The 21,145-nt window shown below is 57.0% G+C and overlaps 2 protein-coding genes and 7 non-coding genes across 9 annotated transcripts; 6 read left to right on the forward strand and 3 right to left on the reverse strand.

Moving 5' to 3' along the window:
- Positions 1–374: 374 nt before the first annotated feature.
- On the reverse strand, positions 375–446 carry TRNAM-CAU (transfer RNA methionine (anticodon CAU)). Its single transcript has one exon. It is a non-coding gene; the product is annotated as a tRNA-Met (tRNA).
- Positions 447–1,154: 708 nt separating this feature from the next.
- Positions 1,155–1,236, reverse strand: TRNAS-AGA (transfer RNA serine (anticodon AGA)). The gene has a single exon. It is a non-coding gene; the product is annotated as a tRNA-Ser (tRNA).
- A 6,476-nt stretch (positions 1,237–7,712) lies between these two features.
- LOC134520914 (beta-keratin-related protein-like) lies at positions 7,713–8,704 on the forward strand. Its single transcript, XM_063346794.1, has 2 exons — positions 7,713–7,827; positions 8,366–8,704. Exon 2 carries the CDS (start codon positions 8,387–8,389, stop codon positions 8,702–8,704), a length of 318 nt encoding a protein of 105 aa, XP_063202864.1. The 5' UTR covers positions 7,713–7,827; positions 8,366–8,386.
- A 739-nt stretch (positions 8,705–9,443) lies between these two features.
- Positions 9,444–9,525, forward strand: TRNAS-AGA (transfer RNA serine (anticodon AGA)). Its single transcript has one exon. It is a non-coding gene; the product is annotated as a tRNA-Ser (tRNA).
- Positions 9,526–10,215: 690 nt separating this feature from the next.
- TRNAM-CAU (transfer RNA methionine (anticodon CAU)) lies at positions 10,216–10,287 on the forward strand. The gene has a single exon. It is a non-coding gene; the product is annotated as a tRNA-Met (tRNA).
- A 1,131-nt stretch (positions 10,288–11,418) lies between these two features.
- TRNAG-UCC (transfer RNA glycine (anticodon UCC)) lies at positions 11,419–11,490 on the forward strand. Its single transcript has one exon. It is a non-coding gene; the product is annotated as a tRNA-Gly (tRNA).
- A 692-nt stretch (positions 11,491–12,182) lies between these two features.
- On the forward strand, positions 12,183–12,265 carry TRNAL-CAG (transfer RNA leucine (anticodon CAG)). The gene has a single exon. It is a non-coding gene; the product is annotated as a tRNA-Leu (tRNA).
- Positions 12,266–13,260: 995 nt separating this feature from the next.
- TRNAQ-CUG (transfer RNA glutamine (anticodon CUG)) lies at positions 13,261–13,332 on the forward strand. Its single transcript has one exon. It is a non-coding gene; the product is annotated as a tRNA-Gln (tRNA).
- Positions 13,333–14,315: 983 nt separating this feature from the next.
- On the reverse strand, positions 14,316–15,307 carry LOC134520915 (beta-keratin-related protein-like). The gene is made up of 2 exons (XM_063346796.1): positions 15,193–15,307; positions 14,316–14,654 (listed from the first exon to the last, which is right to left on the reverse strand). The coding sequence occupies exon 2, from the start codon at positions 14,631–14,633 to the stop codon at positions 14,316–14,318; it is 318 nt and encodes a 105-aa protein (XP_063202866.1). The 5' UTR covers positions 14,634–14,654; positions 15,193–15,307.
- Between the last annotated feature and the right edge of the window lie 5,838 nt (positions 15,308–21,145).

Genomic DNA, 21,145 nt, shown 5'->3' on the forward strand with positions numbered 1-21,145 from the left:
TTTGCCAGACCAGCCCCAGCCTTGTCCTCCTGCCCACCTGCAGAGCCCCGGAGGGACCCGCTCACGGCTGAGAAGTTGCTCTTGAGCTGCATGATGGGAAGGAGAAAGAGCTGTGTCCGCAGAAGAGGCACCACCTGGTCGGGGAGGTGTGTGCTGTGCTGTGCCCGCTGCTCCTCAGCCTGCGTCTGCCCTGCTGAGGGTGGCTTTGGGAGCGCTGGCTGCCGAGGAGACAAAGGAGGAAGGCGGCGTGAGGGCAGAGAGAGGGGTGTGAGAGCCGCTCTGGGCATGGGTGCCCAGAGAGGTAGAGCAGTGGCGGTTCAAAGTTGGTGGGAGAGGCAGCAAGTGTGAGGAGCAGGGGGAAAAGGAAACTGCCATAGCAGAGGATGGTTTCGATCCATCGACCTCTGGGTTATGGGCCCAGCACGCTTCCGCTGCGCCACTCTGCTCCCCGTGGGGCCTTTTTTGGCACCTGCCACAGACCTGAGGATGCTCCCAGACAGCACCAGCGCTCCTGCCTCCTTCCCTGCCTCGTCGCCCTGCCCTCGCCCGCACGGGAAACTCTCTCCCTCCAAAGTTCACCTCCTTCACGCCTGGCATGCCTACCTCAAGGGCCTTGCTTTGCCCTTCTCCCCGCACCTCCTGCCCCTCGCCCTGCAGGGGCACTTGCTCTTTCACCGCCCGACTCTGGGCCTCTGCAGGACACACAGCAAACCCCGCGACTGCATGATGGACACTCTTCAATGCTCCAAGACATCCCCAGAAGGCTCTGGGCAGCCTGAGCTGGGAGACCCTCTTCGGGAGGGCGAGGGACGAGGGACGAGGGGGCAGTGCTGAAGCCTCCCTTCTGGGGCTTGTGTTTCCTGCTTCCCCGTCCCATCCTCAAAAAGCAACAGCAGGACGGGGAGGGCTGGGATGTGGGCGCCGATGGGAGCGTGGCCCCAGCCTCTCTGCCGCAGGGCCCTCTTGCTCAGGGGAAAGTATTCCCCTGCAGATCAAGAGGTCCGTGGCTCAGCTCCAGGTGGTGGCTCAGCTCCAGGTGCCCTCTCCATTGCCCCTTCCCTTCTTCATTCCTACTGAGGATCTCCGGGGAGAGGAGCTGAGTGCTGTGGCTGCAGCGGGGTAAATTGCCAGCAGCCCAAAATGCAGCTGCGCCCCGTAGTTGGCAGGATTCGAACCTGCGCGGGGAAACCCCAATGGATTTCTAGTCCATCGCCTTCACCACTCGGCCACAACTACCTGCCCCAGCCCTCTCTGCCCTGCTCATCACGCGCCCTCTCCAAGGACACCCGCCTCCCTGACACTTTCAGCGACAGCCTGCACTCCAAGCCATGCACTGACCATGGACGGCACCTGGCCACAGCCTTCCACAGGCCTTCAGGGACGCAACACCAGCACCTACGCCCCCACCTCCCAACCCCGCCTCCTCAGGCACCCATCTGAGAGAAACTCAGCACCAAGGACGCTTGCTCGGCCTTGCAGAGGTCTTGGCCAGATGAGGGGGCAGGAGAACAAAGCACCACCAGTCTCCAGCTGTGCTGCGCAAAGGCTTTAATGAGAAGGAGCAAATGCAGTGGCACAGAACAGAGACCAAGAAAGACGGCCGCGAGGCGCGGCGGGGCAAAGAGAATGACACGCTTCCCAAGGACAAGCTCCACTCACAGCGCTTGCCTTTGCCCACTCTGCTCTGCCTGCTGGCAATCCCAGCCCAGCAAGAGCAGTCGCCAACTCCGGCAGCCTCTCCCCGTCAGCAGCAGATTGAGCAGAGCAGAAGAGAACGAGCCCTTTCTCAAGGAGCTCAGAGCAAAGCGGAGGCAGGGGAGGCACGGCGAGGCCTGCCGTGCAGCCAGGAGCAGCAGGCACAGGTCCCTCCTGCCTGGGGGGATGAGGACAGCCAGCCCATCTGCAAGCCGCGGCCACGCTCCTGCTGCAGAGTTCCCGTCGTCCTTCCCGCTCCGAGAGGGATGATGCGCCGGCTTCAGCAGTTGAGACTGCAGCGGGGAACGGGCAGACACAGCCCTGACCCCCCCAGACCAAGGGAGCCCCCAGAAGAGATGGGAACCCCCCCGGCGCTGAGGGAGCTCCCCACAGCAGCCGACAGAGAGGATCCCACGGCTGTGCTCTGGGGGAAAGAGGTGAGGATGGGGCCCGGCAGGGTCACCACCACCGGCGAGGCCTCGATGGCCACCATCGAGTCAGCGCAGCGGGCCACGCAGGGCTCACTGCAGCTGCTGGCGAGCGGGGTTGGGCCAGAGGCTCCGCAGGGGCGAGGGAGACAGGGTCTGAAGCAAGACATCTCTCGGTGAGGGAGGCACAGCTGAAACACAGAGCAGAGAGCCAACGCGGACCTCAGTATCAGTCTGTCTTTCTGCTCCTCAGCTCTCTCCATGGACACCCTTTCTTTCAAAAACACACGCTGTGCCTTCATCTCCCACTGCCCTCCTCGTGCCCTCCGAGCTGCAGGGCACAGGAAGGCTGACCCGGTTTTGGATAGGACCCAGCACGCTGGGTTTCAATCAATTGGGACGGACTGATCATAGCCCGTCGCCAGAGCAAACTTTGCTGCACTGAAGGCGGCACTGGACGCACGTGGCCATTTGGCTGGGGACCATCTGCTAAAGGTGCAAGTTCTGGTGGGCAGAGCTCCCTGCAGCTGAGCCCCATTGATGCCCTTCTGCTTGGAAGAACCCCCTCTTCCCTGCTCTCCCCAGACACCTCCCACAACAGGGAAAGAGCCGACAGCCCTCAAACGGTTCTGTTGCAGGGCCAGCCTTCGGCAGCCCAAGCATCAGCTCGAGTAGCCACCACGACAGCAGCTCAGCCCACAGGGAGAGATGGAGCAGGCTCAGGCTTACCTCGTTCCTGGAGGACAGGGAGGCAAGAGAGGAGCATGTGGAGCCAGAAGCAGCGCAGGCTTTTATGCTGTGTCCCAGAGCCCTGGCGGGGTCACAAACATTCCTGGCTCCTGAAGCATCGAAACACCCAGCAGCTACCGCTGGCTGAAGCCTCCCTGGTGATTAAGCCCTTGCCTCTTTCTCCTGAAATGTTTTGCTCCCACTTCATAGCACCTAGAATCAAAGAATGAATCATTGAATGGTTTTGGGTTGGAAGGGACCTTCATGATCATCTACTTCCTACCCCTTTGCCATGGGTAGGGATACCTTCCATGAGATCAGGTTTCTCAAAGTGCCATCCAACCTGTCCTTGAACACTTCCAGGTATGGGGCATCCACAAGGTCTCTGGACCACTTGTTCCGGTGTCTCACCACCCTCATAGGAAAGAATTTCTTCCCAGTATCTAATCTACATCTACCCTCTTTTGTTTTAGAAGCATTACCCCCTCATCCAATCCCTACACTCCCTGATAAATAGTCCGTGCCCATCTTTCTGGAAGGTCTCTCAGGACCTTCCTCTTCTCTAGGCTCAACAACCCCAACTCTCTAAGCCTGTCCTCCTAAGGGAGGGGCTCCTGCCTCCTCCTCATCTTTTTTTCTGCCCATGAGCCCAGGGAACAAGGGCAGGTTTGTAACGACGAAGAGCAGAGGCTCAGGTAGGTCTCTTTCTCCATGGGACCTCCATTGCCCTGTCCCTTGACGACTTGACCAGGCCCTCAGGCTTCTTCCAAGCAGGGGGCTGGGCTCAGCTTGGGAAGTGGGGAATCTGTTGGAAAGAAGCACATGAATGCGTAGGAGGGTGATCAAAGAAATGCCCTCGTCCTTCCCTGAAGTAGACCCACACCCAAATTGACCTGTTTTGCTCAGCAGGGGCATCCCAGACGCCAAAGCCCTGGATGGCCTGCTTTTGAGGAGAGGCTCAGAATAGGGAGCCAAAAGCTCATGGCTCTTTTTCCCGGGGCAGGAATTGGGTGGGCCATTCCATGCATTTCAAACTACAAAGGGAATTCCGATCAGTCTCCCAGAGCACCTGGGAGTCATTGTGATGTGGAAGAGTTGGGAAAATCCCAGAGCTGCAGGCAAACATGAGTCACCCTTCTGTCAACTTCACTGGACACGATGCCCCAGCCTCAGGCGTGCCAGGGATACCAGAGCTCATAGCCTCATTCCTCCCAAAGTGCTGCTTTCTTCAAGGGCATTTCCACACATTTTAGCACCTTTCCTTAAACAACTGGTCCTCCTATGCAATCTCATGCTGCAGCTGCCACCCGAGGCATTGCCTTTTAGTGGCTGATCAGAGGCCCAAAAGACTCAGTGTACCCCAGAGCAACGAAGGTTAGAAGGGACCTCTGGAGGTCCTATGGGCTCACCTCCTGCTCTAAGCAGACCCAAATTCCCATATAACTCAGGAAGATCTGGGCCTTGCCCCATTGACCACTGAATACTGGTACTATCGTAGAGGCCCCCATCTCTTGGGCAACTCTTCCAGGGCTGCACTGTGGCCCTGTCACTTCTTTCTCCACAAAGACATCTGGTATTTCCCTTGTTGCAACTTGTTAGTGTTGATCTTGCCCTTTCAAAGTGCACCTCTCTGGAGAGTCTGTCTCTCTCTCTTACACAACCTTCTGTAGCTGTTGGGGAACTGCAGTTCTTCCCTTGCCTGGAATTGTCCTCTCGCTTTTCCATCTGTTACTCAGGTACCAGTGATCTTGCAATCAGCATCCAGGCCATGTGCCTCCTTCTGTCCTACCAGCTATTCAGGCACAAGTGGCCTCACAAGTACTAGTGCTGCCATGAGCCTACCCCGGCCCATCAGCTGCAGAGACAGAAGTGACCTTAAGTTCAAAATGCAAACCACATGCCTGCTGCTGACCTAGCAGGCAATGAGGTAGAAGGCAACTCACATGCACATAGCCCAAAACGCGCATGCTGCTGCTTATCAGCAACACAAGTGCCTAGCACAAGCAATGTCCCTGCAGATGGCCTGCAGAGCCAGACGTGACCTCACAGTCAATATCCAAGCCATGTTCTGGCTTCTGGCCAGTGAGGGACTCAGGTAGCAGGGAGGTGACCTGCAGATACCCATGCCATCTTCCTGCTGCCAGCTCAGACAAGGAGGACTTCTGGAAGAGGAAACTCTGGATTGTCTTTGAAAGGTGACAGCATCTGGAAGAGGTGCCTGAGGCCTGGAAGAAGTCAACTGCACTCCCATCTTCCAGAAGGGCACAAAGGAGGACCTGGGGAACTGCAGGCTCCAAGGCCACCCTCACCTCGTTCCCTAGGAAGGGGAAGGGGCAACTCATCCTGCAAACCCTTTCCAGACAAATAAAGAACAAGAAGGTGATTCTAATTTCCATTACACTATTCCTGACCCATTTCTGTGCAACTGTGGTCTCCTCTTTTTGTGGAGGGGTGTGTGGGTGTGTGGGGGTGTGTGTGTGTAAGGTGTTAGCTGGGAAACTTCAGCTTGCTTCACAAAAACACACACAAAGAGAACATTAGGTCTCGGGCTCTATTTATGGTTTGGATGGGGTTTATTTGAATCAAAGGGGTTTATTTAAAACAGCAACAGCTGCAAAGAATGATGCAGTTTTAGGAAACATCAGTTGGAAGGCAGCTTGCAGGTGTGTAGACTATCCTCCAGCTCAGTGCAGGGCTAACTGCAAAGACAGTGGAGGATCCTCAGTACCTTGTCCAGCTGACTTTTGTCCATGAAGGGACTGCCTCTCTCTTCTCTACAAACCATGCTTCTGTGGTGTTGCAGTTCCCCCCCTGCCCGGCCTCTCAGGCCACGTGGTGCTTTGCATGATCTCCCTCCCAGCCTGGGCCGCAGAACAACACAATGGAGCAGAACGTAACACAGTGGTCTAACATAAAAGAAAGAAAAGGTAGAGAGCCACAGACCAAGAACACAATAGTGTGCCTAGTCCCCATGGCTCCTACCCCTTGAAGATAATAACTATAATTGATCACTCCTGACACCATATTGATCATGGTCATGGGGGGGATACCAGGACCCCAAGATCTAGCAAGCTCTGGGGTTGCGTTACTGTCATCTCACTTGGCCCTAAGTGGAAAAGTATCTGATGAAAGTCAATTATCTTGGATCCTATAAGTAGCGATTCTAGTAAAGACCCTTTGAACTCTTCTGGATCGCAGTGGGCTGTGGCCAGTAACTCCACTGAGTTGAGACACCTCTCAGGCTCTTACCTTGAGGCCAGGGCAGGAGAAGACCTTCTCACACCTGTCTCCAGACCTCATCCCAAAACCATGGGACCTTCTCACCGATGCTGGCACCCTCACTCTCATCCCCTGGTGGCCCGCTTGTGGTCACAGGAGGCTCAGCTGTGAGAGCTCTTGGCTGGTAGGGTGGGGACCAGGCCTCAAGCCCCCTGCTCAGGTGAAAGCATACCTGTTTGGTGGATACATGGTCGGAGTGCATGATCTCAAAAGCTCCTTTCCAATACAAGGTCAGTGATGAAAGCTGAGGGGAAGGATCATTGCCCTTTTTTGGCAATGCAGAGACCTAATCTGAATTGGCACTTTGGGGCTATGAGCGCTGGTATCCATGGCACGCCCGAGACTAGGGCACTGTGTCCACTGAAGTCCACAGCACGAGACTCACGTCTGCCTGCAGCTCCGGGTTTTTCCCAACTCTTCCACATCACGATGACTCCCAGGTGCTCTGGGACAATGATGCCATGTCCCTTGGAAATTTGAAATGCATGGAATGGGCCACCCCATCCCTAACCCAGGAAAAAGAGCCATGAGCTTTTGGCTCCCTGCCCCGCGCCTCTCCTCAAAAAAAGGCCATCCAGGCCTCTGGCCTCTGGGCTGAACTCGCTGAGCAAAACAGGTCAATTTGGGGGTGGGTCTCTTACAGAGGCATCTCTTTGATCACAAAAGCAGGCCATGGTAGAGCCTGATGAGCATAAGCGAGGTCCTTGTGGCTGTCACTCCTGCCCACAGTGGGCTTGTCTCCAGCCCGCAATGCTCTTTCCTTGCCTTTGAGCTTTTCCACGTCCCTGGAGAGGTACCTCTGTTCTCCTATATGGGATTTCAAGGTCTTGACCTTCTGCCTGAACCTACCCACAGTCTCCTGTGTGTCTATGATGACTTGCAGGGAGGAACACCTCTCAGGGTTAGCTTGAGTGCCTCCACTGAAAGCCCTTGAGAGCTGACTTGAGATGCCATTCATGGCTGACAGTTGGACTCAATGATCTTAAAGCTCCCTTCCAACCTAGAAGATTCTATGCTTCTATGAGGAGGGCAAAGTGACAAAGGCAATCCGTATAACGCAAACCCACTTAAAATCTCTGCATGCCTAGCCTGAGACCTCTGAGTTAATTGGTCTCATGAAGCTGGGACACAGATGAATCATTTTGATGTTCCGTGGAAAGAAAAGGGAATAATATATTTCAGGTGAAAGAGGCAAGGGCCCAAGTAACAGGTGCCAGGACAAGAGGAAACCTTTCGAGTTGCACTAGGGGAGGTTTAGATGAGAGGTTAGAAAATTTTTACTGAGACGGTTATCAAGCATTGGATCAGGCTGCCCAGGGAAGTGGTGGAATCGTCATCCCTGGAGGTATTTAAAAGACGGGTAAACGTAGAGCTTCGCAATTGGGTTTAGTGATGGGTTTTGTCAGTGTTAGCTTGATGGTTGGACTCCCTGATCTGAAAGATCCCTTCCAACCTGGGCAATTCTAGGATTCTATGACGTTTGGTGCTATGACGTGGGAGCAAAACATTTCAGGAGAAAGAGGCAAGGGCTTAATCACCAGGGAGGCTTCAGCCAGCGGTAGCTGCTGGGTGTTTCGATGCTTCAGGAGCCAGGAATGTTTGTGACCCCGCCAGGGCTCTGGGACACAGCATAAAAGCCTGCGCTGCTTCTGGCTCCACATGCTCCTCTCTTGCCTCCCTGTCCTCCAGGAACGAGGTAAGCCTGAGCCTGCTCCATCTCTCCCTGTGGGCTGAGCTGCTGTCGTGGTGGCTACTCGAGCTGATGCTTGGGCTGCCGAAGGCTGGCCCTGCAACAGAACTGTTTGAGGGCTGTCGGCTCTTTCCCTGTTGTGGGAGGTGTCTGGGGAGAGCAGGGAAGAGGGGGTTCTTCCAAGCAGAAGGGCATCAATGGGGCTCAGCTGCAGGGAGCTCTGCCCACCAGAACTTGCACCTTTAGCAGATGGTCCCCAGCCAAATGGCCACGTGCGTCCAGTGCCGCCTTCAGTGCAGCAAAGTTTGCTCTGGCGACGGGCTATGATCAGTCCGTCCCAATTGATTGAAACCCAGCGTGCTGGGTCCTATCCAAAACCGGGTCAGCCTTCCTGTGCCCTGCAGCTCGGAGGGCACGAGGAGGGCAGTGGGAGATGAAGGCACAGCGTGTGTTTTTAAAAGAAAGGGTGTCCATGGAGAGAGCTGAGGAGCAGAGAGACAGACTGATACTGAGGTCCGCGTTGGCTCTCTGCTCTGTGTTTCAGCTGTGCCTCCCTCACCGAGAGATGTCTTGCTTCAGACCCTGTCTCCCTCGCCCCTGCGGAGCCTCTGGCCCAACCCCGCTCGCCAGCAGCTGCAGTGAGCCCTGCGTGGCCCGCTGCGCTGACTCGACGGTGGCCATCGAGGCCTCGCCGGTGGTGGTGACCCTGCCGGGCCCCATCCTCACCTCTTTCCCCCAGAGCACAGCCGTGGGATCCTCTCTGTCGGCTGCTGTGGGGAGCTCCCTCAGCGCCGGGGGGGTTCCCATCTCTTCTGGGGGCTCCCTTGGTCTGGGGGGGTCAGGGCTGTGCCTGCCCGTTCCCCGCTGCAGTCTCAACTGCTGAAGCCGGCGCATCATCCCTCTCGGAGCGGGAAGGACGACGGGAACTCTGCAGCAGGAGCGTGGCCGCGGCTTGCAGATGGGCTGGCTGTCCTCATCCCCCCAGGCAGGAGGGACCTGTGCCCGCTGCTCCTGGCTGCACGGCAGGCCTCGCCGTGCCTCCCCTGCCTCCGCTTTGCTCTGAGCTCCTTGAGAAAGGGCTCGTTCTCTTCTGCTCTGCTCAATCTGCTGCTGACGGGGAGAGGCTGCCGGAATTGGCGACTGCTCTTGCTGGGCTGGGATTGCCAGCAGGCAGAGCAGAGTGGGCAAAGGCAAGCGCTGTGAGTGGAGCTTGTCCTTGGGAAGCGTGTCATTCTCTTTGCCCCGCCGCGCCTCGCGGCCGTCTTTCTTGGTCTCTGTTCTGTGCCACTGCATTTGCTCCTTCTCATTAAAGCCTTTGCGCAGCACAGCTGGAGACTGGTGGTGCTTTGTTCTCCTGCCCCCTCATCTGGCCAAGACCTCTGCAAGGCCGAGCAAGCGTCCTTGGTGCTGAGTTTCTCTCAGATGGGTGCCTGAGGAGGCGGGGTTGGGAGGTGGGGGCGTAGGTGCTGGTGTTGCGTCCCTGAAGGCCTGTGGAAGGCTGTGGCCAGGTGCCGTCCATGGTCAGTGCATGGCTTGGAGTGCAGGCTGTCGCTGAAAGTGTCAGGGAGGCGGGTGTCCTTGGAGAGGGCGCGTGATGAGCAGGGCAGAGAGGGCTGGGGCAGGTAGTTGTGGCCGAGTGGTGAAGGCGATGGACTAGAAATCCATTGGGGTTTCCCCGCGCAGGTTCGAATCCTGCCAACTACGGGGCGCAGCTGCATTTTGGGCTGCTGGCAATTTACCCCGCTGCAGCCACAGCACTCAGCTCCTCTCCCCGGAGATCCTCAGTAGGAATGAAGAAGGGAAGGGGCAATGGAGAGGGCACCTGGAGCTGAGCCACGGACCTCTTGATCTGCAGGGGAATACTTTCCCCTGAGCAAGAGGGCCCTGCGGCAGAGAGGCTGGGGCCACGCTCCCATCGGCGCCCACATCCCAGCCCTCCCCGTCCTGCTGTTGCTTTTTGAGGATGGGACGGGGAAGCAGGAAACACAAGCCCCAGAAGGGAGGCTTCAGCACTGCCCCCTCGTCCCTCGTCCCTCGCCCTCCCGAAGAGGGTCTCCCAGCTCGGGCTGCCCAGAGCCTTCTGGGGATGTCTTGGAGCATTGAAGAGTGTCCATCATGCAGTCGCGGGGTTTGCTGTGTGTCCTGCAGAGGCCCAGAGTCGGGCGGTGAAAGAGCAAGTGCCCCTGCAGGGGGAGGGGCAGGAGGTGCGGGGAGAAGGGCAAAGCAAGGCCCTTGAGGTAGGCATGCCAGGCGTGAAGGAGGTGAACTTTGGAGGGAGAGAGTTTCCCGTGCGGGCGAGGGCAGGGCGAAGAGGCAGGGAAGGAGGCAGGAGCGCTGGTGCTGTCTGGGAGCATCCTCAGGGCTGTGGCAGGTGCCAAAGAAGGCCCCACGGGGAGCAGAGTGGCGCAGCGGAAGCGTGCTGGGCCCATAACCCAGAGGTTGATGGATCGAAACCATCCTCTGCTATGGCAGTTTCCTTTTCCCCCTGCTCCTCACACTTGCTGCCTCTCCCACCAACTTTGAACCGCCACTGCTCTACCTCTCTGGGCACCCATGCCCAGAGCGGCTCTCACACCCCTCTCTCTGCCCTCACGCCGCCTTCCTCCTTTGTCTCCTCGGCAGCCAGCGCTCCCAAAGCCACCCTCAGCAGGGCAGACGCAGGCTGAGGAGCAGCGGGCACAGCACAGCACACACCTCCCCGACCAGGTGGTGCCTCTTCTGCGGACACAGCTCTTTCTCCTTCCCATCATGCAGCTCAAGAGCAACTTCTCAGCCGTGAGCGGGTCCCTCCGGGGCTCTGCAGGTGGGCAGGAGGACAAGGCTGGGGCTGGTCTGGCAAAGACCGGTGGGGTCACCTTGGCCATGCGGGCTTTTTCTCCACCCGTGTCTCTCTGCTGCCATGCCCACTGTCAGGTCCGGCCGGCAGCAGGGCCGCGCAGGGATTCCCAACGGGCACTGGATTGGCTCTGTGTGGGCTGGCTGTTGGCAGTGGAGGGGAGCGGGGGTGCTGCAGGGTGGCCTCTGTGAGGACAGGCAAGGGGCTGCCCCGTGCCACACACAGACGGTTCCATCTGCCTCCGCTGTTGGCAAATTATTCTTTCCCCCAGCGAAGCCCCATTTGCCCGCAACAGTCTTTGCTAAGGCAGGTGCTTCTGTTTGTCTTGAGCCATGAGGTTCGTCCTCCCGTTCTGCATGCTCTGCATCGCCCTGAGGGTGGGGAAAGGGGTGCGCAGCCGGGTGGGAGCTTGTCTGCGCTTAAAGCACGGCAGGTGCGTCCACAGCGGGCAGGTTGGCTTGCAGAGCCCAGGCACGGGTGGGAGGCGTCTGAGCGCAGGTGGGGAGCGTCATCACTGGCAGCACCTGGAGTTTGCCTGGCCAAGATGTGAGGCGGAGAGAAGCAGAGGAGCAGGCTGAGGTGGTGCCCGTGTGCGGGGGTGCGTAAGGAGGAGTGGGCGCAGGGTGAGGAGCGTAGGATGAGGAGGCAGGTGGTTGTGTGCTGTGTAGGAGGGGAAGGCAGGTGGGGTTGGTCAGTGGAGGAGCAGGAGGGAGCAGAGGCTGTGGGGCTCAGGAGCAGAGGCAGCAGTAGCACAGCCAGATGCATTGGTGGTATAGTGGTGAGCATAGCTGCCTTCCAAGCAGTTGACCCGGGTTCGATTCCTGGCCAACGCAGAGCCCTTTTCTTCAGCCAGCGGGCTCCCCAGTGCCTTGCCTCTGCTGCTGCCCGACAGGACAGCCCAGCTTTGCCCGCGGTGCTCAAGCCGTTCGTTGCCCTTCACTCCCCTGCAGCCTGCGGGCACGGCCAGCCCTCTGAGCACCTCCTAGCCCAGCAGACGCACGCCTGGCCTTTAGCGAGGCCCACCTTGCCCAACAGCAGCCTCGGGGGGCTGCTCTGCACCATTCAGAGCTCCTTGGGCAGCGGCGAAGCCCTGGAGCAGGTGCCCAGAGCGCTTTGGCACTCCCTACGCCTGGGTGTCACGCTCGGCTTCCAACGGGGCTCAGGCACACAGCCGCCTGCTCCAGCTTTGGGGCTGGCCCTGCTTTCAGCAGGCGTTTGGACCACTAGTGACCGCTGAGGTGCCTTGCAGCCTGGCTCCTTGCGTGCTAGATGGAGGATGCTGACGCAGCCGTGCTTTTTCAGCCCGGGGAATGTAAGGTGTGAGGGCACCAGGCTGCAGTTTGTACCCTGCTGTGGGTACGGCGTGCGTTGTGAGGTGTGTGGAGGAGCTGCGGTGTCCCGTCAGCAGCCCTTGTTGGGAGCTGGGGCAGGAGGCAGGTGTCCCCACAGCGGGGGCAGGAGGGGGCTGGCTGAGCTGGGCCGGCTCTGGCCGCTGCAGGGCCGGCAGCGGCGGCAGCAGCAGAGGGTCAGGATGGCCGAGCGGTCGAAGGCGCTGCATTCAGGTTGCAGTCTCCCTGGGAGGCGTGGGTTCGAGTCCCACTCCTGACAGCCCCCTCGCCTTGGGTGGCCTCCTTTATGGCCTCTCTCTCTTGGCCGGCACCCCTCTCTTAAGCGGAACCTCCTGGCTCTTCTGGGGGCTCTGCTCAGCCTGCTGCACGTCCCAGCTCCTGATGAAGGAAAAATGGGCACCAACTCCCTAGGCCTACAACACACTCATGACGGAGAGCCCTGGCCTCTTCCGTTTCCGACCACCACCTCTCCCCCTCCAGCCATCGAGTTGCCTCCTTGTAGGCCCCGGGAAGCTCCTCTTAGACCCCACAAAGCCTTTTCTTCTCTCAGCTAAGCAAGCCTTGCGCCCTCAGCCTCTCCTCACAAGGCCAGAGTCCCCCTCTGCTGAACTTGCTCCACTTCATCAAGGCCTTTCCTTGCTTCCCCACCTTTCCTAGCTTCTTCTGCTTTTTTGGAGACGAGGCAACTTTTCCCTCTCCTTAGTCATCGGGGAGCTCCTCTGCCCTCTGCTCCCGAAGCTGGAGAGCCCCTGAGGTGCCTCCTTGCCTCTGCGACGCCCAGTGGCACGTTCGATAGGTGCCAAGCCAGGATGTGGCCTTGCGCAGCAGGATTTCAACGGGGAAAGTTCCCCTGAACTGTCAGTTCATCACCAGCAAAGACGGGCAGCGTCAGGGGGAAGAGGGTGAGGCAGGAGTCAGGTCCCCCGTGTCAGAGGGCACCGGGGGCATTGGAGGCCGTGTGTCATTTCTCTGCAGCCCTGTGAGAGGGCAGAGCCATCCTGAGGCAATGTCATCAGAGGGTGCGGGAGCAGGGTGTGCGATTTTCGAAGGAGGGGAGTGAGGAAGTCTGAGGCCCAGGAGAGGCGCGGTGTTGCGCCGCTGTGTGAAAAGGTGGCGTGGGTGTAGAGGTCTGCGTCGCCCTGTGGGAAGGCTGCAGCTGGGGATGGGCAGGGAGCTGGGAAGAGTGCCAGAGTGGTCCAGGAGGCATTGGGTGAGGCAGGGCTGGGAGAGGGGAAAGAAGAAAGGAGTCTGGGAGGTCCCATGGTGTAATGGTGAGCACTCTGGACTCTGAATCCAGCGATCTGAGTTCAAATCTCAGTGGGACCTCAGCCCTTTTGCTGCCCTGCCGTGCTCACACCTTCTTCCCTTGCCTCCCTCTTGCCTCAACTCTTCAATGCACTCCCACCTTCCTTCCTTTCCTGGGCTCCCAGCCCTGGCACCCCCAGCAGAGACCCCTCTCCTGCCCTGCGCCCGCCACAGCTCTCCGGCTTTCCTCAGCACCTCGGCTGCACGGCATATTCGACGGCTTTCTCTAGTTGCGTATTGGACGTCTCCAAAGGGGCACAATCTACAGCCTCCCTGGGCAACCGTTTCCCGTCTTTGACTGCCACGCTTTCTGCCATGACTTGCATTTCCAGCTCTGCCCAGTGCTTCTGCCTCTCCCCGTCTCTCTGAGGCTTTGCTGTCTTTCTCGTGCCTACTCGCTTCTTTTTGGTGCTCTGCTTCCGGGAGCGCCCCCCACAACTGGCAGTGCCCCACGCATGGGCACAGTCTCACTCTCATGGGGAGAGCAGCTTCTCCCTCGGCCTTGCAGAGGTCTTGGCCAGATGAGGGGGCAGGAGAACAAAGCACCACCAGTCTCCAGCTGTGCTGCGCAAAGGCTTTAATGAGAAGGAGCAAATGCAGTGGCACAGAACAGAGACCAAGAAAGACGGCCGCGAGGCGCGGCGGGGCAAAGAGAATGACACGCTTCCCAAGGACAAGCTCCACTCACAGCGCTTGCCTTTGCCCACTCTGCTCTGCCTGCTGGCAATCCCAGCCCAGCAAGAGCAGTCGCCAACTCCGGCAGCCTCTCCCCGTCAGCAGCAGATTGAGCAGAGCAGAAGAGAACGAGCCCCTTCTCAAGGAGCTCAGAGCAAAGCGGAGGCAGGGGAGGCACGGCGAGGCCTGCCGTGCAGCCAGGAGCAGCGGGCACAGGTCCCTCCTGCCTGGGGGGATGAGGACAGCCAGCCCATCTGCAAGCCGCGGCCACGCTCCTGCTGCAGAGTTCCCGTCGTCCTTCCCGCTCTGAGAGGGATGATGCGCCGGCTTCAGCAGTTGAGACTGCAGCGGGGAACGGGCAGGCACAGCCCTGACCCCCCCAGACCAAGGGAGCCCCCAGAAGAGATGGGAACCCCCCCGGCGCTGAGGGAGCTCCCCACAGCAGCCGACAGAGAGGATCCCACGGCTGTGCTCTGGGGGAAAGAGGTGAGGATGGGGCCCGGCAGGGTCACCACCACCGGCGAGGCCTCGATGGCCACCGTCGAGTCAGCGCAGCGGGCCACGCAGGGCTCACTGCAGCTGCTGGCGAGCGGGGTTGGGCCAGAGGCTCCGCAGGGGCGAGGGAGACAGGGTCTGAAGCAAGACATCTCTCGGTGAGGGAGGCACAGCTGAAACACAGAGCAGAGAGCCAACGCGGACCTCAGTATCAGTCTGTCTTTCTGCTCCTCAGCTCTCTCCATGGACACCCTTTCTTTTAAAAACACACGCTGTGCCTTCATCTCCCACTGCCCTCCTCGTGCCCTCCGAGCTGCAGGGCACAGGAAGGCTGACCCGGTTTTGGATAGGACCCAGCACGCTGGGTTTCAATCAATTGGGACGGACTGATCATAGCCCGTCGCCAGAGCAAACTTTGCTGCACTGAAGGCGGCACTGGATGCACGTGGCCATTTGGCTGGGGACCATCTGCTAAAGGTGCAAGTTCTGGTGGGCAGAGCTCCCTGCAGCTGAGCCCCATTGATGCCCTTCTGCTTGGAAGAACCCCCTCTTCCCTGCTCTCCCCAGACACCTCCCACAACAGGGAAAGAGCCGACAGCCCTCAAACAGTTCTGTTGCAGGGCCAGCCTTCGGCAGCCCAAGCATCAGCTCGAGTAGCCACCACGACAGCAGCTCAGCCCACAGGGAGAGATGGAGCAGGCTCAGGCTTACCTCGTTCCTGGAGGACAGGGAGGCAAGAGAGGAGCATGTGGAGCCAGAAGCAGCGCAGGCTTTTATGCTGTGTCCCAGAGCCCTGGCGGGGTCACAAACATTCCTGGCTCCTGAAGCATCGAAACACCCAGCAGCTACCGCTGGCTGAAGCCTCCCTGGTGATTAAACCCTTGCCTCTTTCTCCTGAAATGTTTTGCTCCCACGTCATAGCACCAAACGTCATAGAATCCTAGAATTGCCCAGGTTGGAAGGGATCTTTCAGATCAGGGAGTCCAACCATCAAGCTAACACTGACAAAACCCATCACTAAACCCAATTGCGAAGCTCTACGTTTACCCGTCTTTTAAATACCTCCAGGGATGACGATTCCACCACTTCCCTGGGCAGCCTGATCCAATGCTTGATAACCGTCTCAGTAAAAATTTTCTAACCTCTCATCTAAACCTCCCCTAGTGCAACTCGAAAGGTTTCCTCTTGTCCTGGCACCTGTTACTTGGGCCCTTGCCTCTTTCACCTGAAATATATTATTCCCTTTTCTTTCCACGGAACATCAAAATGATTCATCTGTGTCCCAGCTTCATGAGACCAATTAACTCAGAGGTCTCAGGCTAGGCATGCAGAGATTTTAAGTGGGTTTGCGTTATACGGATTGCCTTTGTCACTTTGCCCTCCTCATAGAAGCATAGAATCTTCTAGGTTGGAAGGGAGCTTTAAGATCATTGAGTCCAACTGTCAGCCATGAATGGCATCTCAAGTCAGCTCTCAAGGGCTTTCAGTGGAGGCACTCAAGCTAACCCTGAGAGGTGTTCCTCCCTGCAAGTCATCATAGACACACAGGAGACTGTGGGTAGGTTCAGGCAGAAGGTCAAGACCTTGAAATCCCATATAGGAGAACAGAGGTACCTCTCCAGGGACGTGGAAAAGCTCAAAGGCAAGGAAAGAGCATTGCGGGCTGGAGACAAGCCCACTGTGGGCAGGAGTGACAGCCACAAGGACCTCGCTTATGCTCATCAGGCTCTACCATGGCCTGCTTTTGTGATCAAAGAGATGCCTCTGTAAGAGACCCACCCCCAAATTGACCTGTTTTGCTCAGCGAGTTCAGCCCAGAGGCCAGAGGCCTGGATGGCCTTTTTTTGAGGAGAGGCGCGGGGCAGGGAGCCAAAAGCTCATGGCTCTTTTTCCTGGGTTAGGGATGGGGTGGCCCATTCCATGCATTTCAAATTTCCAAGGGACATGGCATCATTGTCCCAGAGCACCTGGGAGTCATCGTGATGTGGAAGAGTTGGGAAAAACCCGGAGCTGCAGGCAGACGTGAGTCTCGTGCTGTGGACTTCAGTGGACACAGTGCCCTAGTCTCGGGCGTGCCATGGATACCAGCGCTCATAGCCCCAAAGTGCCAATTCAGATTAGGTCTCTGCATTGCCAAAAAAGGGCAATGATCCTTCCCCTCAGCTTTCATCACTGACCTTGTATTGGAAAGGAGCTTTTGAGATCATGCACTCCGACCATGTATCCACCAAACAGGTATGCTTTCACCTGAGCAGGGGGCTTGAGGCCTGGTCCCCACCCTACCAGCCAAGAGCTCTCACAGCTGAGCCTCCTGTGACCACAAGCGGGCCACCAGGGGATGAGAGTGAGGGTGCCAGCATCGGTGAGAAGGTCCCAGGGTTTTGGGATGAGGTCTGGAGACAGGTGTGAGAAGGTCTTCTCCTGCCCTGGCCTCAAGGTAAGAGCCTGAGAGGTGTCTCAACTCAGTGGAGTTACTGGCCACAGCCCACTGCGATCCAGAAGAGTTCAAAGGGTCTTTACTAGAATCGCTACTTATAGGATCCAAGATAATTGACTTTCATCAGATACTTTTCCACTTAGGGCCAAGTGAGATGACAGTAACGCAACCCCAGAGCTTGCTAGATCTTGGGGTCCTGGTATCCCCCCCATGACCATGATCAATATGGTGTCAGGAGTGATCAATTATAGTTATTATCTTCAAGGGGTAGGAGCCATGGGGACTAGGCACACTATTGTGTTCTTGGTCTGTGGCTCTCTACCTTTTCTTTCTTTTATGTTAGACCACTGTGTTACGTTCTGCTCCATTGTGTTGTTCTGCGGCCCAGGCTGGGAGGGAGATCATGCAAAGCACCACGTGGCCTGAGAGGCCGGGCAGGGGGGGAACTGCAACACCACAGAAGCATGGTTTGTAGAGAAGAGAGAGGCAGTCCCTTCATGGACAAAAGTCAGCTGGACAAGGTACTGAGGATCCTCCACTGTCTTTGCAGTTAGCCCTGCACTGAGCTGGAGGATAGTCTACACACCTGCAAGCTGCCTTCCAACTGATGTTTCCTAAAACTGCATCATTCTTTGCAGCTGTTGCTGTTTTAAATAAACCCCTTTGATTCAAATAAACCCCATCCAAACCATAAATAGAGCCCGAGACCTAATGTTCTCTTTGTGTGTGTTTTTGTGAAGCAAGCTGAAGTTTCCCAGCTAACACCTTACACACACACACCCCCACACACCCACACACCCCTCCACAAAAAGAGGAGACCACAGTTGCACAGAAATGGGTCAGGAATAGTGTAATGGAAATTAGAATCACCTTCTTGTTCTTTATTTGTCTGGAAAGGGTTTGCAGGATGAGTTGCCCCTTCCCCTTCCTAGGGAACGAGGTGAGGGTGGCCTTGGAGCCTGCAGTTCCCCAGGTCCTCCTTTGTGCCCTTCTGGAAGATGGGAGTGCAGTTGACTTCTTCCAGGCCTCAGGAACCTCTTCCAGATGCTGTCACCTTTCAAAGACAATCCAGAGTTTCCTCTTCCAGAAGTCCTCCTTGTCTGAGCTGGCAGCAGGAAGATGGCATGGGTATCTGCAGGTCACCTCCCTGCTACCTGAGTCCCTCACTGGCCAGAAGCCAGAACATGGCTTGGATATTGACTGTGAGGTCACGTCTGGCTCTGCAGGCCATCTGCAGGGACATTGCTTGTGCTAGGCACTTGTGTTGCTGATAAGCAGCAGCATGCGCGTTTTGGGCTATGTGCATGTGAGTTGCCTTCTACCTCATTGCCTGCTAGGTCAGCAGCAGGCATGTGGTTTGCATTTTGAACTTAAGGTCACTTCTGTCTCTGCAGCTGATGGGCCGGGGTAGGCTCATGGCAGCACTAGTACTTGTGAGGCCACTTGTGCCTGAATAGCTGGTAGGACAGAAGGAGGCACATGGCCTGGATGCTGATTGCAAGATCACTGGTACCTGAGTAACAGATGGAAAAGCGAGAGGACAATTCCAGGCAAGGGAAGAACTGCAGTTCCCCAACAGCTACAGAAGGTTGTGTAAGAGAGAGAGACAGACTCTCCAGAGAGGTGCACTTTGAAAGGGCAAGATCAACACTAACAAGTTGCAACAAGGGAAATACCAGATGTCTTTGTGGAGAAAGAAGTGACAGGGCCACAGTGCAGCCCTGGAAGAGTTGCCCAAGAGATGGGGGCCTCTACGATAGTACCAGTATTCAGTGGTCAATGGGGCAAGGCCCAGATCTTCCTGAGTTATATGGGAATTTGGGTCTGCTTAGAGCAGGAGGTGAGCCCATAGGACCTCCAGAGGTCCCTTCTAACCTTCGTTGCTCTGGGGTACACTGAGTCTTTTGGGCCTCTGATCAGCCACTAAAAGGCAATGCCTCGGGTGGCAGCTGCAGCATGAGATTGCATAGGAGGACCAGTTGTTTAAGGAAAGGTGCTAAAATGTGTGGAAATGCCCTTGAAGAAAGCAGCACTTTGGGAGGAATGAGGCTATGAGCTCTGGTATCCCTGGCACGCCTGAGGCTGGGGCATCGTGTCCAGTGAAGTTGACAGAAGGGTGACTCATGTTTGCCTGCAGCTCTGGGATTTTCCCAACTCTTCCACATCACAATGACTCCCAGGTGCTCTGGGAGACTGATCGGAATTCCCTTTGTAGTTTGAAATGCATGGAATGGCCCACCCAATTCCTGCCCCGGGAAAAAGAGCCATGAGCTTTTGGCTCCCTATTCTGAGCCTCTCCTCAAAAGCAGGCCATCCAGGGCTTTGGCGTCTGGGATGCCCCTGCTGAGCAAAACTGGTCAATTTGGGTGTGGGTCTACTTCAGGGAAGGACGAGGGCATCTCTTTGATCACCCTCCTACGCATTCATGTGCTTCTTTCCAACAGATTCCCCACTTCCCAAGCTGAGCCCAGCCCCCTGCTTGGAAGAAGCCTGAGGGCCTGGTCAAGTCGTCAAGGGACAGGGCAATGGAGGTCCCATGGAGAAGTCACTTGAAAGAGACCTACCTGAGCCTCTGTCTTCATCGTTACGAACCTGCCCTTGTTCCCTGGGCTCATGGGCAGAAAAAAAGATGAGGAGGAGGCAGGAGCCCCTCCCTTAGGAGGACAGGCTTAGAGAGTTGGGGTTGTTGAGCCTAGAGAAGAGGAAGGTCCTGAGAGACCTTCCAGAAAGATGGGCACGGACTATCTATCAGGGAGTGTAGGGATTGGATGAGGGGGTAATGCTTCTAAAACAAAAGAGGGTAGATGTAGATTAGATACTGGGAAGAAATTCTTTCCTATGAGGGTGGTGAGACACCGGAACAAGTGGTCCAGAGACCTTGTGGATGCCCCATACCTGGAAGTGTTCAAGGACAGGTTGGATGGCACTTTGAGAAACCTGATCTCATGGAAGGTATCCCTACCCATGGCAAAGGGGTAGGAAGTAGATGATCATGAAGGTCCCTTCCAACCCAAAACCATTCAATGATTCATTCTTTGATTCTAGGTGCTATGAAGTGGGAGCAAAACATTTCAGGAGAAAGAGGCAAGGGCTTAATCACCAGGGAGGCTTCAGCCAGCGGTAGCTGCTGGGTGTTTCGATGCTTCAGGAGCCAGGAATGTTTGTGACCCCGCCAGGGCTCTGGGACACAGCATAAAAGCCTGCGCTGCTTCTGGCTCCACATGCTCCTCTCTTGCCTCCCTGTCCTCCAGGAACGAGGTAAGCCTGAGCCTGCTCCATCTCTCCCTGTGGGCTGAGCTGCTGTCGTGGTGGCTACTCGAGCTGATGCTTGGGCTGCCGAAGGCTGGCCCTGCAACAGAACTGTTTGAGGGCTGTCGGCTCTTTCCCTGTTGTGGGAGGTGTCTGGGGAGAGCAGGGAAGAGGGGGTTCTTCCAAGCAGAAGGGCATCAATGGGGCTCAGCAGCAGGGAGCTCTGCCCACCAGAACTTGCACCTTTAGCAGATGGTCCCCAGCCAAATGGCCACGTGCATCCAGTGCCGCCTTCAGTGCAGCAAAGTTTGCTCTGGCGACGGGCTATGATCAGTCTTTCCACAGGGGACGGAAAGTGGCTTTGCACCCACTGTGCTGGGTCTATCCCCAGGTGGGTCAGCCTTCCTGTGCCCTGCAGCTTGGAGGGCAGAGTGAGTTTCATGGGAGCTGTAGGCACAGCGTGTGCTTTTAAGAGGTGATCTCTGAGGCTCCTGTTCAACGCAGCCTATTTGTGCTGGGACCATTTTATCAATCTTTACCCGTGTTATTGTACCAGGAAATGCAGGAGGAGGTCCTGGTGGAATCAGCAGTCAGTGAGGCACATCTTTGCTCCCAGTCATTCAAGTCTAGACCTGAGCTGTCGTGCACGTTAGCAAAATCAGCTGCAGGTTCTTTCTCGATGTGGAGTTGGAAATGGAGATGAATGGTAGCAAAGTATATCTAGGGCGAGAGTGGAAGAATGAATAGACAGGCTGATGTTGGAGTCTGTGTTTGCTCTGTGTTTCAGCTGTGCCTCCCTCACCGAGAGATGTCTTGCTTCAGACCCTGTCTCCCTTGCCCCTGCGGAGCCTCTGGCCCAACCCCGCTCGCCAGCAGCTGCAGTGAGCCCTGTGTGGCCCGCTGCGCTGACTCGACGGTGGCCATCCAGGCCTCGCCGGTGGTGGTGACCCTGCCGGGCCCCATCCTCACCTCTTTCCC

Source organism: Chroicocephalus ridibundus, chromosome 9 (assembly GCF_963924245.1).
Source record: "Chroicocephalus ridibundus chromosome 9, bChrRid1.1, whole genome shotgun sequence".
NCBI classification, from domain to species: domain Eukaryota; kingdom Metazoa; phylum Chordata; class Aves; order Charadriiformes; family Laridae; genus Chroicocephalus; species Chroicocephalus ridibundus.

What these genes read in the sequence shown, in the direction of transcription:
- LOC134520914 (XM_063346794.1), top strand. Translation starts at nt 8,387, where the DNA reads ATGTCTTGCTTCAGACCCTGTCTCCCTCGCCCCTGCGGAGCCTCTGGC.
- LOC134520915 (XM_063346796.1), bottom strand. Translation starts at nt 14,633, where the DNA reads ATGTCTTGCTTCAGACCCTGTCTCCCTCGCCCCTGCGGAGCCTCTGGC.